This window comes from Callithrix jacchus, chromosome 17 (assembly GCF_049354715.1).
Source record: "Callithrix jacchus isolate 240 chromosome 17, calJac240_pri, whole genome shotgun sequence".
Taxonomy (NCBI): domain Eukaryota; kingdom Metazoa; phylum Chordata; class Mammalia; order Primates; family Cebidae; genus Callithrix; species Callithrix jacchus.
The window spans coordinates 49,238,763-49,257,660 of NC_133518.1; the positions used below are offsets into that span (position 1 = coordinate 49,238,763).

Consider the following 18,898-nt stretch of genomic DNA (forward strand, 5'->3'; position numbering starts at 1 on the left):
TTTCAGTTCTGATGCAGTCTCACCTGTGTCTGAGAACAGGACCTCAACGACGCAGTACCAGATACCTAGGAAGCAATCTAGACACTGCCCTCTCCACTTTGTTTTGTTTTGCTCCTCATGATAGGAGGTTAAAGCTCAAATTTCATGTCTCCTATCTCCTTCATAGCTCTTCTATTCAGTCCTCTCCTTGTTTCGCCATTGAATTCTCTTTACCCTCCAAGTAATGCTCCCAGTCATTCTCCTTAATTCCCCTGCTCATGTGAGTTTTCTAAAATACAAATCCGTCTCCCACATAAACCCCGTCCTACAGGCTGGGACTGTGTTGGGTATCACTCCATATTCCCAGTAACAAGCCCTCAAACTATCCTGGAAGACTGAGGCAACACGCAGGGCCCTGTCCTGCTCTTTAACTTCTCTCCCTTTTTTTTACTGCAGGTGCCACCAGGCTAACCTGTCTTTGTGAAAGGAAGAAACAAATCAACCTTGCACAACCAACAGATTATTAACAGTCTTTGAAAGAGCACTATTATTGACACAAATGGACCACCTGTCCTTGAGATAAGCATAATAAAGGAAACAATGACAGCCATTAGAAAGTACTTGTTCAGGCTTTCAGACCATGACTTTGATGTACGAGAAAGACACTTTTAGGTCTCTCCAAGATCTAGGTTTATTAGACTTGCTTATTGGAAGTCAGAGCTTGCAGATCTATTGCTAGAGTGCTGGTTGACATTTGGACAGTGCCTATTGACTATTTGCAGTGAGCTGATTGTGTGTGTGTGTGTGCACGCGCGTATGTAAAGCATGCTATCAACACTCGTTCATCTGTATAAACTGTTTCCCTTTCAAAATCATCGTCATGGACTCTACCCATTGGTCAATCTCCACTACCTTCTAGAACAACCTTCAAAAACTCTGACACATTCTTTATGCTTCAGGAGAGGATCTGAATTTCAGAAACAGGCAAAGGTCATTTGGAGCCAAGTCTGATTAATGAGATGGAGGAGCAAACTAAGAAATGATAGTACCAGTCAAAATGAAGAGACATCACAAAATGAGGTTAAAGAGATTTGAGCTGATTCCACTCTGTGTGCCTCTGAAGACAGTTCCAAGCATAGAGTTCTGGAAAGATTTTTGATAGCTGGCCCCTCCCTGGACTGCTGCAATGTCCCCTGCCCCACACCAGGCCCACACCTCTAAGAATGCCCAATGACTACCATGATGCTATGTCATTCTAACCTCCACGAATAAACCATTTCTAAACCATTGCTACAGGGCCTGGCGGGAGAAGGGCACTTCCTCTGGACGCCTTTATTTAAAACAGGAATAGAAATAATTGAAATAGGCTTTTTGGCCTCTATTAGCCTAACAATATCCCAGCTATTCTGATTTGTTTAAAACCCAGCTCATTTATCTCATTTATTTAATAAAGAATAAAACATCTTATTCTTTATTTAAATAATTTAATAAAGAATTAAACATCTACTACAGCAGCCCCAAGCAACATTCTAGAAGTTGGTGAAACAGCAATAAATAAGAGACAAAGTCCCTGCTCCCATGGACCTTACATTCTAGTAGAGTTAACCAAAGGATAAACAAACGAACTAATGAATAACAGAAAGTCAGGTAGCATTAACTACTCCTACGAAGCAGGAAACAGAGTGACAGCTGGCAGTGGGGTCTTCAGGGAAGATCTCCCTTTGAGCTGAGATCTGAATGAAACCCAGGTGCTAGCCGGGAGGGAACATGAGGGAGGAGCATCCCAGGCACAGAGGACAACCAGAACAAGTTCCCCATTGCTGAGAAAGCCAGGATGCCAGTGTGACTACAGAAGATTAAAGAGAAAGAGAAACACTGAAAGAAATGAGGCTGGAGAGGTTGCCAGGGCAGGCAAACCCCACCTCTGCCAGTTACAGCTCTGTGATCACAGACAACTTTCTGAGCTTCAGTTTCCCCCATTTGCAAAATACTATTTACTTTGCAGGGTAATGTGAAGACTGAAAGACAGTGGAAGGAGCTCATCTGGTGCTGTGCCTGCACATAACTACCATTCACTGAGCACCAATTATTACCATTATTATCATCAGCAGCAGCAGCATGATTACATTAACCTCAGGATCCACCTCCAGCTGAGTCACCAGGGTGTGGAAATCATCTACATCCTATATAAATAATCCTACCCTTTGGTCAGCAGAATGCAGAAACTAAAAGGCTAAGCTCCCTCTCCTTACAGAGACAGAGAAACAACCAGCAGTCTCCTTCCCTTTCCCTCCAGGAATTTCCAGTGCTTCCTCTGAGCTGTTTCATCACAGGCTCTCTTCTCTGGAGTCAGCAATCCCTGGACCACTGTCAGCCACCAGCTCAGTCCACATGAGACAAAATTGGACGCATCTTACAGGCTCTGGTCCCATTCAGCAGTCTGCTTTTGTGCTCAAACTGCTGTTGGGGGAAGTTGCTATTTTGCAAACAGTTACGACCACCATGTCCTGTGGGACCATAATGGAGCTTTCCTGGCATTGCCCAATCAGGGGAAATGGCTTCCCCTCTGAACAAGAAGCCCTCTGGAGCCTGGGCAGCACACAACTTCACAGAGTCCACAGGAGGAGAAAGATTCTTCAGGGTAGCAGATGCTCAGGGCTGGGCTGGAGCCACCACTGCCAAGCTTTCCCCACGAATCACCAAGGACAAAGCTCCTGTGTAGACAGTAGACTAAGCCTGAAAGAGCTTGGATATTAGACAAGCTAGAGGGCTAATTAAAATGTAAAATGCGGTCCGTGGGGCATAAATTCCTACAAGCCCAGAGGGATCTACCATTTAGTACACCAACCAACCAAGGCAGCGATTTGCTCAATGGCTCCCCTGAGGGCTGCGAACACCAGCTTACCTCCCCCTATGCTTGATTTACCTCCCAGATGTGCTGGGCTGGGAGGACAGAAATGCCCCCATTCATTACCATGGCCTGATGCTGTATTCCAATAAGGAAGGTAACTGACTCAGGACTGGGGACTGTTTCTGAAAGCCCAGTGCCTTGGAAGGGCTTCCATATTGTAGCAGTACGAAGCGATGAATTCCCTAAACTGTGATATCACAGCAAGTATGCCCTCCCAGAAATGCATCACAGAAGGGGATGGGGTGAGGGACATAACTGGAAAACACAACCATATACAAACATTGTTCCCAATGTGATAACGGGAATATCACAAACATATACAAATATCGTTTCCCAAAGCAATATTTAAGAGCAAAGCTCCACAAAATCTTGGGTGGCAGAGAAATGCAGAAAAATACTATAACAAGGTCAAGGTGGAGGAAATGGCCCAAAGCAGAGTATATTCAGATTGCTAGGAAGGAGGGTTTTGTGAAGATCAAAAAAGGGATGAGGGTTTAAAAACAGCAGTGCTCTAACCTTGGCCAGCTCAGAATCATGGGGATCCCCATCTTAGCACAGGGTTAAGTTCACAGGCTCTGGACTCAGCCAGACCCAGATGCATGACCATGGGGCAAACTTCTCTGAGCCTCAACTTCGTCCTCTGCAACCAGGGTAGTACCTAATAGCACCTATCTCATGAGGCAATCGTGAAGATTAAACGTGACTTAAGCTGGCAAGGTAATTAAACCCCAGGAAGAGCCCCTTTCGAGCCAGTTATCATGAATATCCCTCTGGGGACACACACTTAGCCTCTCTCTGAGTGCACATTAGTTATTTTTTTTCTTGACATTTTGCTCTCCCTTCACGATGTATACGATCTATGACTCTCTTCTGTCTGTCTGTTGGTACCTGTGCATCTATCATTGATACATGCGTGCATGGGTGTAGGTGGCACATGATTGTAGTGCTGGCAGCTGAGGTGCTGGCCATGCATACCACTGGAAGGCTATGTGGGCACTGGTCAGCTCTGTCCACTGTTTAAAGACCCTGTGGCTACAGAGCCACACTACTAGAGGGCAAGGCCAGCAGGGCACAAATTCTAAAAGGTGCACACCCCTTTATATTCTGTATTTCACACCCAGGTTTCTACCAGCATGCCAGGGAAAATACTGCAGGTTTGGGTCTGGGCAGGGGGCTCCCTGTCTATACTCCCCTGGGCTACTGTAACCTCCACCAGGCAGCAGCATTGCGTACCAGGCCCTGCCTGGAGTGGGGTCCTCTGCCATTATGACAGCTGCTGCTGCTGTTGACACTGCAACAGTGACAAATTCATCCTTCTGACAAGATCCCTTTAAATAATTCACAGGGAGCTAGGGATTAAGACACTGTTTCTCTCTGTCTCTGTTGAAATTTAAAACACCTCCAGCTGGGGTATTTAAAGGGAGTATAATGGGCTGCCCCTCCTGGGTCTCCCCTCCCCCTTTCATCCTTTCCTATTTCCCCAACTCATGGCCCACCCCACCAGCCAGCCCTATAACAAGGAGGTCCAGAAAACAAGAAAGGAAAAAAAAAAAAAGGAGGGAACCAGTGCTTGGCTGGTCACTATGGCAACAGTGGCAGGGTATTCAGCTGCCATTATTGCAGTGCCTCACACATGTGATTATCTTAAGCTGTCGATTGAATGTGGTTCTCACTGCTGCCCAACACGGCCTTGTTGAACAAGGCAGGGGTGGGAACTGCAGGCCCCAGGCCCCAGCTGCTTAATACTACTATGCCCAGGCCTGGACTCTACTGATGGAGGAGCAGAGAGTCACCCCTGGGAGAGACTGATGGCATTTCCCTTCAGCTTGGTGGGATGTCTGCTCAGAATGTGTAGCAGAAGCCAGCCTCAAGCTGGCCTATCATGCTGGGTTACAGCCTACGGAAATGGGCTCCTCATTCCATGAGCTCGGGAAGTTTTGAGTGAGCATGAGTCATGCTGGCTGGGGCCAGCCAAAGCCATCTTGGAGATGAGAGAGCCAGCTCTGGGAGAAGAAAGGGGCGGGGCCTCTGGCAGGAGCTCTTGGCTTCATTCCCATTCTCAGTATGGAGGAAGTTCCCAGTCTCCTGGTGAAAAAAAAAGCCACATCTGGCCTCAAGAGAGGACACCCCTACCACACCCTGTGTGTTCCCCCAGTTGGGTGGGACTGTGGCCACCATGTGTGATCCACTTCAGGGGACTGCTTTTTTTCCTGGGACTTTGGATGCTGGAGCTTCGTCCTAAGGAAGCCTGCAGAAAACTCTGCCTCTACTGAGAAAAATTATTCCATTCCTTTGCCTCCTAGACTTGGCTTCCCAGGTGCAAGAATATTCTTTGAATGACAAGATCCCTGGTTAACCCCAATAGACACACACTAATTTTTCCAATGTCCCCTTTAAAATTTAGCTCCCAGATTAAGCCTTTCATGACAGTTATGCTCAGGCCAGCAATGCACACAGTGGGGCCACCATTACCTTCAGCTGGCACCAGGACTGCTCCAAATGGGGGAGATCAGTCTGGCTTTCCCTGCATTTGCATCCCACGGTCAGCCCCTGTAAAGATATGGCCAGTCATAAACAGGTCCCCACCACTTAAGGCACTGTCTACCTGGCTCACCCCTGCCTTGTTACACAATGAACTGTTTGCACCTAAACGTAAACACAGACCATTACCATTTGCCACATTGGTTTAAATGCAAAGCCTTTGACAAGGAAGTAAGTCAGAATCTTGACTCCCGCATTTGTTATGTAGGCTGTCCTTCACGACACTGGAAATATGTTGGTCATGCCTGTCTCCACCAGAAAGAACAACGAGTGGGACAGCATGCATGGAGGTGAGGATGTGCCACCATGGGACTTCAGCCCCTTCTGCCAGCAGAGCAGCATCTCAAATGGAGGAGGGGCACGTTCAGCCCCACTGACACTGAGGACAATGGATGGGACAAAGGAGCACCCTGGAGCCCTTCACAGGTCTCCCTTCCCTTCCCAGGACTTCTCACTTCTTGGACACTTGTAAGGACCAAGGGGGTGGGAGGGAATCCTCCTGGGCTCCTCCATCACCACCTGGAGCTGGACATACACAGGCACCCCCTGTACCCACCTGTGGATCTCTGGCCAGGGTTCACCTGCTCCAGGCTCCTCTGGGACTTGCTACTCTTTGATCCCCCAATCCCACACTTCGCAAACTACCTCCTCTACCTCCCCTCATACAGTTTGCTTTAAAAAATGATTTATCAGGTGCTTATCATGTGCACAACTCACTGGTTTGTTACTTTAAAAAGCTACCCTTTTTCATTTTGAACATTTGCCCCTCCTTATTCCCACTCCTCCCACCCCAACCCCATTCTCTGGTCTATCAATAGTCTATGAGTCTGAGTTCCTCTCCTCACACTCCTTCAGGGGCAAAGATACAAAAATGAGCTTTGTGGTCAGACAAGACTGGAGTCAGTCTCAGCGACACCCCTACCCTGTTGTGGAACTTTGGATAATGGCTCTGAGCCTCAGGGACCAGTCCACAAAATGAGAGCGATGCCACCTTCCTTCCTTGCAGGGTCCTGGTGAGAAGTGAGGTCATACACGTAAAGTTTGATGCCTGGCACACAGTTGGTATGCAATTAATGGTGATGATTAGTATAATAGTTATCATTATTAATAATAACACTGCTATTAATAATAGGGTGTGCTCTCTGACATTGTTCACATGAGAATTGCAACCTAACATGTTGATCTTGTGTCTCCAGGGGCCCTCCCTCATCACATGCAAGGTAGGTCTTTCGAACAAGACTCATTGTTACCACTAGTACTAGTCTGGGCAAGTGATACTGCACTAAGCCTTACAGTTTACCAAAAAAAAAAGTAAACACAGTGTAATTCCAATCACTCTACAGATAAGATCTTATATTACCCATGTTATAAAGCAGCATATGGGTTTAAAGAGGTTAAAAAACTTAGCAGAAAATGGAAATAAGCCCAGGACATCAGATCTCAAATCCTGGGTATGATCCTTCATGCTACTGAGAGTACAGTGGGATTTTGGCCAACTTATTCTAACACTTTTGCCCATAACTGGGAGTTAGGCCAAAGGCCCAGGATGACCTTGTTCCTGCAGAGGCTAAGTTCCTCCTTCCTGGAACCAGGCCGAGAGCCCTCATGTTTCTTCTGACAACCCTGATCCTCCCTTCTTCACCTGTTTTCCTCCTGTTCATCTTATCCTTACTTTCCTTCTAATGCTTTGCTTTATGTGTCTTTCCTTCACCAAGGCTACCAGTGGGAGTGCTGTGAGTTCAGGCTGTCAGGGCAATGCTGACCCTCCTCAGCTCCAACCCAGGGCCTGTGTCAGGAGCCCTGTGTCCCCTCCTGCCATGGAAAGCCATTTGGTAAGAGCTGTCATCAGTGGATCAGTCCTCGGGCTCACCTGCCAGTTGCATAAAGGTTTCTAAGATTGGGACAAGGGACATAGTGGGGGAACTGTCCTAATGGGGAAGGTTTTAGAGAAGTGGAAAGACACCTGTCTAGGCCAACAAGAGTTAAGCATTTCCCAAGAGGGGGAAGGTGGGCTTCGGTAACCTCTGGAATTCCGTCCCAGAGTCTGTGGACAGAAATGTCTCTGCTCTTTTGATGAATGAGTCCATGAGCCATTTTCAAGAGCAAGAAAACAAATCTGCCAGACAGTAAGGTTCTGGTGAACCACCACAACTCCCAAAGTTGTTTAATACAGCAAGCTAGAGAAGCTTCCCTCTCTCTCTTCTCTCTCCCACTCCCCTGCCTGCAACTATACCACACACACAAAGTCATATCCAATATATTTCTGCAATCAGTGTAATAATGGATATTCTACTCTACAACACGGGTCATCTGTGGCATTCTATTCACCTTCCTGTTATATGCATACACATGCCCACAAAAATAGTCTGATAGAAAAGCCCCATGAGGGCAACCACAGGCAACAAAGCCAGGCAGAGCCGTGGCCTCACTGCTCATCTGGCCCAGCTCTCCTCCCCTGGGGATCCATCAGGGTAGGTCCACCCATGCAGGGTCCTGGAGTCTCTTCCCAGAGCAGCATCTGAATCTCGTGGCCGTCGCCTTCCATCTCCTGGAGGAGGACCTGCTTCCTGGCTCTCACCCAAGCTCCCCATGCCTTTGTCTATCACTGTCTCTGTCAGGCAGGTGATTTTAAACTTCCATTCCTAAAAGACGCATATTATATAAAAAATGTTTTAAGTGCCTCGGGTGTTTTGTTCCTCATTGCTTCATAGAAGTGACATTAATAGCCAGGGAAGAGCTCTGCTGAGTGCAATTATGGAGGATGTTTCAGGTATGAAAGCTGTTTTGAGCCTGCTAATGTTTCCTAATTACAGGCCTTTTGGTAGAGCGAGAAAAAGATAAAGAGTGGGTGGGAGGCCTAGGGTGGGGAGCTCTGACTTATCTCAGTGGTTTACCTGAAGAGGGAATAGGAGGGGAGGGAATGAGGGAGGGGACAGGGAGGTCAGAGGCCCAACAGCAGGGAGGCTGGGCCTCTCAGTTGAGAAAGTGGTACTAATTCCTAAGGAACAGCTCAGAGAAAGGATACCACCCATGTCTCTTACCGTGAGAAAAAAACCTTTTGCAGACTGAGCCTAAATTCAAGGAAGCTACAGCAACTCCATTTGTGAGTTCCTTCTGAAACCCACACTCTGAAGATACCACGGTGGGCAGCATTTCATTGGGGAAGACAGTGGAGCATAATTGTTGGCAGGCTAGCCAGTCTCCAGGAGGTTAAAGGTCAGCATTGGCACTTTTTCACCATGAAACCTTAGGCAGTTTACCAACTGCTCCATGCCTTACTTTCCTCATCTGTAAAACGGGGCTATTGTGAGGATTATTGTGTGCCTGGCTGTAAGTCACTTAGGGCCTGTCATACAGTGATAGATTCTTTTTTCCCTACCTAGCATCTAGTCATCTCTGTTACCTATTTCCTGATTCCCTCTGTTACTCTCTCCTGCCTTCTCCCTGGCTTCCAGTAGGTTCTCCACAACACAGGAATGGACATGGGACCTCAGTGTCAATTTCCTCCCCAGGGGATGGTCCAGAGTGAGCTTGGGATTCAAGCCAAGCCAGCCAGGCCGGCTCAGAGCTAACACCAAGGCTTTTGCTGAGGGCCCCAGGAGGAGGTATCTGTTCTTCTCCAGGGCAAACTGATGAAAGAGGGTGTAGGGGCTAGAGCTGCTGCAAATGGACATCTTATGACCAAGAGGAACTCCAGCGTGGAACCAACACTGTAAGAGTAGAGAGAGGAGAAAAAGGATGGGAAAACAGAAAGAGATAAAACAAGACGGTGGGGAAGAGGGATCGACTGATCGATCTGGAGTAGCCCAAACTTGAAGCCACACCAGCCCCTGGACCATTCAATTTCATGAGCCAAGCTATCTTTCAAGACTGGGTTTTGCTTTTCTGTCACTGGCCACTAAAAAGCCCAGACGGACATTAAAGTATAGAACGAGCATAGCTGCCAGCAATCAGTGATCAGGTCCAAAGCTCCCAAGTCCCCATTCAGTGGTGCCCATCTGAGAAATCATGACCAACCCCACCTTCTTCTGTCCTTCTGCCTCTGGCATATCCTGAAATTCAAATGCAGTGAAATTCCACTCACAGAATCATTTTGCCCAGAGCTAAATTTCTCTTGGATTTTTCTAATCTAGCTCAGGCTTTTCTTTCTTAATAAGCATGATTGAATCATTTAAGTGAGAAAAGAAAAAATTCAGCCCTCTGGAGGGTGATGTGCTAACATTTCCTAAGTGTTTACCAAGGAAAACTTTTTACCGATATTGTTTCCAATATGACAGAGTTATCATCCTTACCCCACTGAGCAGAAGTGAAAACTGAGACTGAAGGAGTCTAAATGACAGGCCCAAGATCATACAGGCAGGGAGTGGCAGAGCCAGAAAAACAGCCAGTTTATTTGACTCCAGGACCTGAGGCCTTAACTGCTTCTCCATAAGGGTCTTACTCATCAGCTCAGATAAATTGTAATTGATTTTGCTTGGTCTTAGAATGAATGAGTTGTTATTAGAGTGGGTTTCTCTCCTGAGTCTGCTTTCCTGAGTCACTTGAGGTGGGCAGCTGGTGAGGGTGCCTGGGGGACGTGAGAGGACTGAGGAGACAGCCAGGGGCTGCCAAGTGGCCTAGACAGCCTACACATGAACAGCCAAGCAGCAGTGGTGCATTCTGCCTTCATGCCTGCACTCACGGGCATGCTGCACTCATGGGCATGCATCTCGTATCAGGAGTTAATTTGCCAAACGTGGTCATTCAAATACGTGTTGCTCCCTTCACACTGGCCTGCTCTGGAAGCTCTCCATTCAGTTTAATAATCCTCCCATTATTGAAAGTGTTTCCAGAAATCTAGGAACTGCTTACAGAAGCAAAAGGTGAGATCAGCTAATTTAACTTCATACACACACACACACGTACGTGCATACACACACATGTGCATATGTATGCAGACACACACATGTGCATATGTATGCAGACACACACAAACATACATATATTCATATAAACATACACATGTATACAGATACACATACACACACTCTATATACATATGTGTATGTGTAGACACATAGCACATATATACATGCATGCCAACATAGACACATATATACATACACATGTATACATACAAACACAAATATACATATATACACACACATACTTATATAGATATAGCTATATATGCATACACATATACACATGGAGCACACAGACAAGCCAGCTCACTCATCCTGAGGGTTCATGGGGCTTGGCTCCGGACTTCCTTCCTGTTTTTCCTCTATCACATCCCCCTTCCTATGGTGAACATTTGCCAGTGTTAAAGTAGTCAACAGAGCATGTCACAGGCCCTGAAGGCGGTTCCACAGGACAGAACAGGAGGAGGTGGAGGCTGGAAGCCCTCGCAGCCCTTTTTGAAAGTAAGAACTCAGGTAGATGCTTACACGTACATGTAAGCCACATGTCTCACAAACACAGAAACTTACACACACAGAGGCCACTGGTGGCCCAGATACGAATGGCCATGAGCCCTGGCCAACCACTTCACAAGTAAAAGAACTCTGGACTGAGATTTCCAACAAGCAAGTTAACTAAGCCTCTTGATCAGAGGGACTAGGTTTGCCTTTCTAATCTATCACAGCCATGGGCTGAAAGCAACAGGGACTTTCTTCGGAGTGTCCTCGTTCCCTTTATCATGCTTATCTCAGGAGAAGTGGCTCCATGTGCATCACTAATTATGCTCTTTAAAAAGATATTGACAACCAATTGGGTGTTAAGAGGCCTGCAACAAACATGTAACCGTGTATTTGGTTTACAGTAAGTCTAAACTGAGTGTCTCCTAAGTGCAGGGGCCTGGGTTGGAGATGCAGACAAGTATCAAGAATGATCGTTATTAATTTATTCAGTTGACAAAACATTAATTTGATCCTGTCCTATGCCAAGCTGGTGCTGGGCACCAGGGACACAGAGAGGGAGCTGACTCATTATCTGAGCAGTGCAAGAGAATGACACATCAACAGATATTTAACTTGCAGAGTGAAGGACAGTAGAGGTTGGTACCAAGCCCTCTAGGTTTAAAAAAAAATGGGGTGGGAGGAGCATCCAGGAGCATCCCAGAGGGGCTGAGAACAAAGTTGACACCTGAGAGACAGAGTGTCCGGGAAAAGGTACAGAGTGGGGAAGGCCAGGCAGCATCTAGGAACTGGAGGTACAACCAGAAAGACTGCTATTTACAGAGCACTGCCCATGGCTGGGCACGGTGCTGACTGTTTATCCACAGGGCCTCTCTGAACCTCCCACTGCTCAGAGGTCCAGAAATGCAAAAGTAAGGGAATCATTCAAGGCAGGGCTAGAAGCCAGCCCTAAGAAAGGGTCACCAGGGGCTGTGGTGGTGAGGGTCCCTGGGACAGCCCTTTAGTGGGGCTTCTCCCTAGCATTTGTTACTTTGTAAATGTGTTTGTTACCTTTTTCCTGTGTTCACCAGGTAGCCCCTGATTTAGAGTAAACCTAAAGGCCTTCAGTGAAAGGCAGGGTGCTGCAATAGATTATAAAGCAGCATTTTAAATCTGGGCATACTTTCTGGTTTTGATGTGCAATATTGCTTTCCAACAATAAAATTGAGAATGATTTGTGGGCTTGGTGTAGGTGAGTGGTCCAACCCCTTCCTATATCTGGTAGTTCTCAAGTACAGCAGCAAAGGCACCCACTTAGCCCCATAAAAGGAAAAGTTCCTTGGCCTCTCTCTGGGAAGCCTGACACACAGGCTATGCACTGTGGATGGGGCCCATTGCAGTGCCAGCTGGGCCTCTGGCAGAATTGTGTGCCTCCTCTGGATGGGGCAAACCCAGTTCCTTTGAGACCTCCAGAACAATGCCACCTACCATTTCCACCTTAAGCATCCATGCATGGTATCCTGACTAGAGAAACAATCTGAGGCCTTTCCCTCCTTTCTGGGCTGACAGTCCATCTCCCTCCCCCATCTTCTCCATGCCAAGTCTCAGGAAAAGGTGGACCTCCACTCCCCCAAGCCTCCTGGCTTCTTAAACACCTGAGCTCCTCAGAGTCATGAAATTCATCCTCCTCTGCCCCAGCAGCTCACATCCTTATCCACTCAGAGCCTCTTCATCACCTGAAAGTGCTGTGTGTGTCTTAAATCTGATGTCAAGGTGCCAAGTCTTCCTCCAGTCCCAGCCATGTCATTACATCTGTTCCTTAGCCTTGACAAAACCTCAATCTGGGGCTCCTGGGCTGGTCACACCAGTCCCTCCTGGCCTCACTTTTTTCCCATGGGGTAGATGTCATGATATAAGGTGCCAGCATCCTCAGCCTCTGGCCCTTTCAGTCCCACCATTCTTTCCTGCAAAACCATAATTCGGGATGATTCCACTGCCACAGCTCTTCAAGGCAGTCAGGCAGCTGAAGGAGGCCTGTAGATCAGGGTCCTTACACATGCACAGTTGTCAGCCACAATTCAGCTCTTACTCCTGGCCATATTCCTCCTAAACATGCCCGGCCTCTCTGCAGCTCTCAGTAGCAGTTCCTTCTGTACCCTCTCAACACCTGCTACCCGGACTCCACATGCCTCACTCTCTAAACCTCACCTCCAACCTCAGAGAGAAGATACGAAGCTGAGAGAATTTTCTATTTCATGGCTCTGTTGTGTCAAAACTGAGCACTCTCTGCTCTCTGCAGGCACCTTTATCCCTGTCTTGCTATTTCAGCAGGAAAGGAGCCCCTTCCCCAGAAAAAACAAATGCACCCACTGCCCCTTGCTCCCTCTGTCTACCAAGCTCTGTCCTCCCTCCCCTTACCAACTGCTGTCAGTACTGCCTCACCTCCTACTGAGTCTTCACCTCTCTGCTTTCTGGCTTCTGCCCTGGGGTCCTCTGACACTATCTGTATTCTTAACCATAGGGTTCTTGCAGCTAAACCCAGTGGAAATGTTAAACACCCAGAAGCATTTGCCACTTTTGTGCTCTCCTCCTCCCTGACATGCTCTTCCCCTGGCTTCTATAACTGGACCTCCTCTTGGTTTTCTCCTCCTCCCAGTCTCCTTATCAAGCTGTATTTGGCACTTCAGTGCTGGTTATCCATCCAAAGCTCTCACCTCTTTGCCCTCGGACACTCCTGTAGGGGACTGCAGCCACGCCCTGGGCTCCCATCTCACTGACAAGGGGCCGCCTTCTGATATCATTGCCCCTAAGTCAAATGCTGTTGGCTCACCTTCCCGTGGGTGCCTCAGAGATGCTTAAAGCTTGACAGGTCCCAGATTGACTCATCCTCTTCCCACCCAAGCATACTCCTCCTCCTGTGTCCTTTGACTCCAAGAATGGCACCAGCATCCACCCACTTGCTCAAGTGAGAAACTTTCAACAGTCAAACATTGAGTCAGGTGGTGAACTGGGTGTAAGTTGCCAATGATGAACAAATACATCAAGTCCTGGCCACCCTGGAGGTTGTAATAGGGCTGAAGCAGGGGCTAGAAATGAATCCACTTCTAACATAGAGAGATGTAAACTTTGGGACTGTGAATTGTGCTATCGATAAAGCTCCCTGGCACTGAGAAGACCTGTGATGGGGAATCCAACATGACTGGGATGCAGAGAGCATGTCCCTGAGGATGGACACATAAGCAGAGATTTGAGGATGATAAAAGGAGAAGTCAAGAATCACTTCTGGTGTCTGGCCTTTATAAATGCACTAAGATGGACAGAAAATGCATGTGGGTGGGTGGGAAAAGGAAAAACATGAGATCTACTTGGGCCATGTTGAGACTGATATGCCCATGAGCAACCAGTGAAAGAGATGGCAGCTAGACATGTGAGCCTGAGCCAGGCATACTATCTTGGGGTCACTGATGTGTCTACAGAATTGGAAGGTACTGTCCCGGCAGAGCACAGAGGGAGCAAACAAGCAGGCCTGGGAGGAAAGCACAGTCTTTGAGTCTTCCTTTTCCACTCAGGCCAAGGGCCATATTGACTCTCCCACTGATCCTGTAAACCAGACAGACTCAGAAGCTACACCAGGCACCAGAAGAACAACTATCTGGCTGTGTGTTGCCTCACAGTGAGTGCTGGGGAAAGGCAGCTAAGCATGCTGGTAGCAAGTGGGGAGGGCAAACAGGGAGAGCCCAGGCAGCTGCTGTCTCTAAAGGGCATCACTTGACTTTGAATGTTTCCCTCAAGGAGAATCTTCCTTGGGAAAGGATATCAGAAGTATAAAGCAAACAGGTGTCGTGTACATAAATCAAGGGGAAAATTAACCATAAATCACATCGAGGCCTTGTAAAAACATAAAAGCCTTCAAACAACATAATTTGTAAAAGATGGCACGTTCTTAATACCCAGGTAATGTGGAAGAACTGCTGCCTCATCAGCTTTACATAAAGTCCCAAGTAAAAGCGGGAAGGTTTTGCTGGTGGACTACAGTGCTTCTGGCATGACTTGGACTTGTTCAGTGTGGTCAGGCTCTGCCTCTGTCCCCACTCCCTGCTTTAGGGAATGCCAGCTCATTCTGGGCTTTGCTTCCCTGTTCCTAGGCATGATGCTTATGCCTCAAGCAGTGCAGTTTTTCAAATGCTGGGATAGGGTAAAAGTGAGAACCCAGGGGAGAATGCACAAGTGAGGTAACTGTCCACCCTGTGACCTGAATGTCCCAATTAGGACCATCCCTGCAGCAGAACCAGGGCATGGTGAGGATGTGCTATGCTGGAGATCCTTCATGGAGTGCAGAGGTTACAGGATGGGATGCAGAGAGAAGGTGTGAGACGGATGAGGACACCTAGGGCCACCCTGTCCCAGCATGACATCACCCACTGGCTGAGATGAAGAGCCCACTCCCGCCTCCTCTTGCCCTCTCCCTTCATGATTAAGCCCTGAAATTAGCCAACTGCCCAAGCCAGGGACATGAACATCATCTCCACCTCCTCTCTCTTTCTCTCCTTCCTGCCCCAGTCCATCCATTGCTAACTTCTCTCAAACTAGCCTCTGAGTATCCTATTTTAACTTGATTCTTCTGTTATATCCAAGACAGCTGAAAGAGCCTCTTAAATGCCTTTCTCCCAACTGTTCTTCACAATTCTGTCAACAAGTGTGAGCACTTCTTTCACCTTCTCAGGATCTCTCCATTACCTATGAGATACAATCCAAGTTCCCTGCTCAGCATGGCAGTCACAGTCTATCGCCACCATTCCAGATTTCAACTTACCCTCCAGGCCCATCTCAGCAGCATTCACACCACACTGTGTTCCAGACACACAGACTCTTCCCTCTTAAGTGTTTTCATCATCTCATCCCTTTCAACCAGCATTCCTCCTACTTAGAACATCTTTTCATAGAATCCTGAATACCCTGGAGGTTATAATATGGTTGAAGCGGGAGCTAGAAATGAGTCAAATTCTAACACAGAGAGATGTAAACTTTGGGATTGTGAATTGTGCTCCCTGACACTGAGAAGACTCAGTACAACATCTGTCAAACTCCTACTCATGCTCCAAAACCCAGCTTGCTTGCACCTTATCCATAAAGGCTTCTTGTCTAACCTCCATCTCTCATTCGCAACTCTGTGCCCAAACCACACGCTGGTTTCCACAGGAGGCCATGAGCTCCTCAAGGATAATCTATCTTTGTAGCTCACCAGGTACATGAACATTAGACAAATAAATCATGACTGTCTCTCCAAGCCAAGGTCTAAGTGAAAGAGAGTCTTAGCCATTCTAAACTCTACCTCCTCCCTCATGTCTTTGCCTCTGCTGCAGCCCTTTGGGCATCAGAGATCTCTGATCTGTCTCAGTGCCACTAGCCTGCATGCTCCACTCTCAAACAGCCATGGCCCTAGTTGTCTAGGTGCCAGCTCTCAGAAAGGACTGTGTCAAGATGGTCCACATCACCACACGAGGCAGCAGCTCAGGTCGGAGACCCCCATTGCTCTCTTTACACAGATGGGCAGCTGACACAGCTATTCACACCTGTATTCCATTCCCCACAGGTACTGCTCTGGTCAGTCTCTATTACCCCAGATATCATATGTGCCCAGGACCTCACAGCAGGATTGAAAGATGAATCACCCTTGGGTGATACTCACCCCTGATGCAGGATTGGCTGTCCAGCCCAGCTCTGCAGTAGCCGTTCTGGTATCCATTAATGTTTCTGTAGATTATAAAGAAAAAAGAAAAAAAAAACAACGATGAGCCAGAAGCATTGCTATACAGTGGTCCTTAGGTCATGGAGTTGTTTGTGACCATAAATGACAGTACTACAAGGAGGTTTATTATCTTCAAGCCCAGGCCCCTCTGTGAAGCCCAAGGGTCAGAGAGCAAAAGAAGCCTGCTAAGAGTGTGCAGCTCATGGCAAAGTTGGATACAGACCTCAGGTCTGATGCTAAGTCCAGTGCTCCCTTCCCGGTGACCCCAAGGCACCTATGTGGGATGAAGTCACCTGGCCACCTACCACTGTACCCCCAAGACACAGCTTCTTCCCAGATTACTCTTCCCAGAGATTCTGCCAGGGCTGTGTTGAGCAGGTAGCCAAATTTAATTCCTTCCTCAGACCTTTCCAGGCCCTCTTTCTGCCTTCTTCCTCCCCACCAGGCAGCTTCTCTGGCCTCATCTGTCTGCCATCCTTCCTCTCCACACATTCTCCTCTGCCTCCTCATCAGGCATCTATATTGACACCCTTGGGTGATCTCCCATCAACTCCAAAGGGCTCACGTAGCTTTGGCAAAGGTTTCATGTAGAACACAAATGCACATCTCGCATCCCTGCAGCCTAACATGTAGGCGATGAAGTGGCAAGGGTGGCTGCAGCAGCCAGCTGGTTACCTTCCTTCCTCTGGCCACAGGAAAGGAAAGACAGACACCTGGACGCAGTGGTGAGCTCCTGGTAGCCATCAGGGATAAAAGGCACATACTTAAAATGTATGATTTGATACATTTTGATATATATGCACACTAGCAAAGCCATCACCACAAATTAAGATAATAAAGATATTCCTCATACCCAAGTTTCTTTAGTCCCTTGGTAATCCCTTCCTCCCTCCTAGCCCACCATGCCCCTGTCCCAGGCAATGACTCATCTGTTTTCTGTCATTGTAGATTAAATGGCATTTTCTCACATTTCATGTAAATGGAACTATACAGTATATGCCATTTTAAAAAATCTGGTTTCTCTTACTCAGCATAATTATTTTAAGACGTATTCATCTTGTTGTGTATACCAATAGCTAATTTCTTTTTATTGCTGAGTAATACTCTACTGTGTTATGCCACAGTTTGTTTACTCATTCACCTGTTGTTTCCAGTTTGGGGCTATTATGTGAGAGTCTATGGGATTTCCAGTTCCTCCATATTTTCATTGACATTTGGCATGGTCATTTGTTTTTAACTTTAGGTCGTTTTAATCAAGGTGTAGTGGTATATCATTATGGTCCCAATTTTCATTTCCTTACTGGTAAATGGTATTAAATATCTTGCCACATACTAATTTGTCACCCATACATCTTCTTTGAAGTGCCTATTCAAATCTTTTTCTCATTTTTCAATGGATTATTTTCTCATTATTGAGTTTGAGAGGTCTTTATATAGTCTAAATACAACTCCTTTTTCAGGAGTTTATGCTTTGAAAATATTTTCTCCCAGTCTGTGGCTTATGTTTTCATTATCATAACAGTGTCTTTCAAAAATCAGAAGTTTTTAATTTTAATGAAGTCCAATTTATCAATTTTTTTTCTTTTATGGTTTAGTGCCGTGTTTGAAAAATCTTTGCCTAACTCTGACTAACACAAAGATTTTTTTTTTCCTACCTAGGTCTATGATTCAAGTTAATTTTTGTATAAGGTGGAAGGTATTGTATCAATGACCTTTTTTCTTGATGTGGATATCCAGTTGTCACAGAGGGGTACTTTTAAAAATTTACACAATGGTGCTATATGGGCACATGAAGGTGTCCTAGTCACCTGTGTTCTCAGGGTATGTATCAAGAGAACAGGCACAGCACCTCCCAGATGCATAGCTACTCAACAAACCGGGAAGCATACAATATAAATGATGCACTGTTCAGTGTTTTTTCTCCCCTTCCCATCACCATATGAATAGCCACTCCTTGCTCACCACATCAGGGAGGAGATGTGAATGCACAATGCAGAGTCACCAAATCTTGGGCCCACTATGAAATAGAAGGACCCTGTTATAAACCAAAGGTTTTGGAAGAAACCCACCCTAGGGGCAGGACTAAGGGAATGAAAACAGAAGTGATAAATGGGGAGCTATGTGGAAGAAAGGGTCTTCCTATGCTCTCATTGCTCACTCAATCCCAAAGAGCTATGCGCCCCACAAGAGAAATGCTGAGAGGCTGTCCAGGACACAGGACCTTGGATATTCAGCATCCTAGGGTGGTTAGAGAGCAGCCAATGGCCCCACCAGGCTAACATGGCACTCAGGGAGCACAGGGGGGCCAGAGACCCTGAGTGATCTAATGAAGTGGGCCTG

General features: G+C 46.9%; 1 protein-coding gene across 6 annotated transcripts in view; it reads right to left on the bottom strand.

Annotated features, from left to right (window-relative positions):
* The window catches only part of EPHB1 (EPH receptor B1), a 438,054-nt gene that overhangs the window by 290,772 nt on the left and 128,384 nt on the right, over positions 1-18,898 (bottom strand). For 3 of the 6 annotated variants that reach the window (XM_078354179.1, XM_078354177.1, XM_078354178.1), the window contains exons 2-3: positions 16,499-16,563; positions 5,363-5,440 (exon numbers count right to left, since the gene is read on the bottom strand). In XM_078354179.1, the coding sequence (XP_078210305.1) occupies positions 5,363-5,440; positions 16,499-16,563 (143 nt within the window). The remainder of the gene's footprint in view (positions 1-5,362; positions 5,441-16,498; positions 16,564-18,898) is intronic. The other 3 variants (XM_078354180.1, XM_008983781.5, XM_035277873.3) reach the window with 1 other exon arrangement.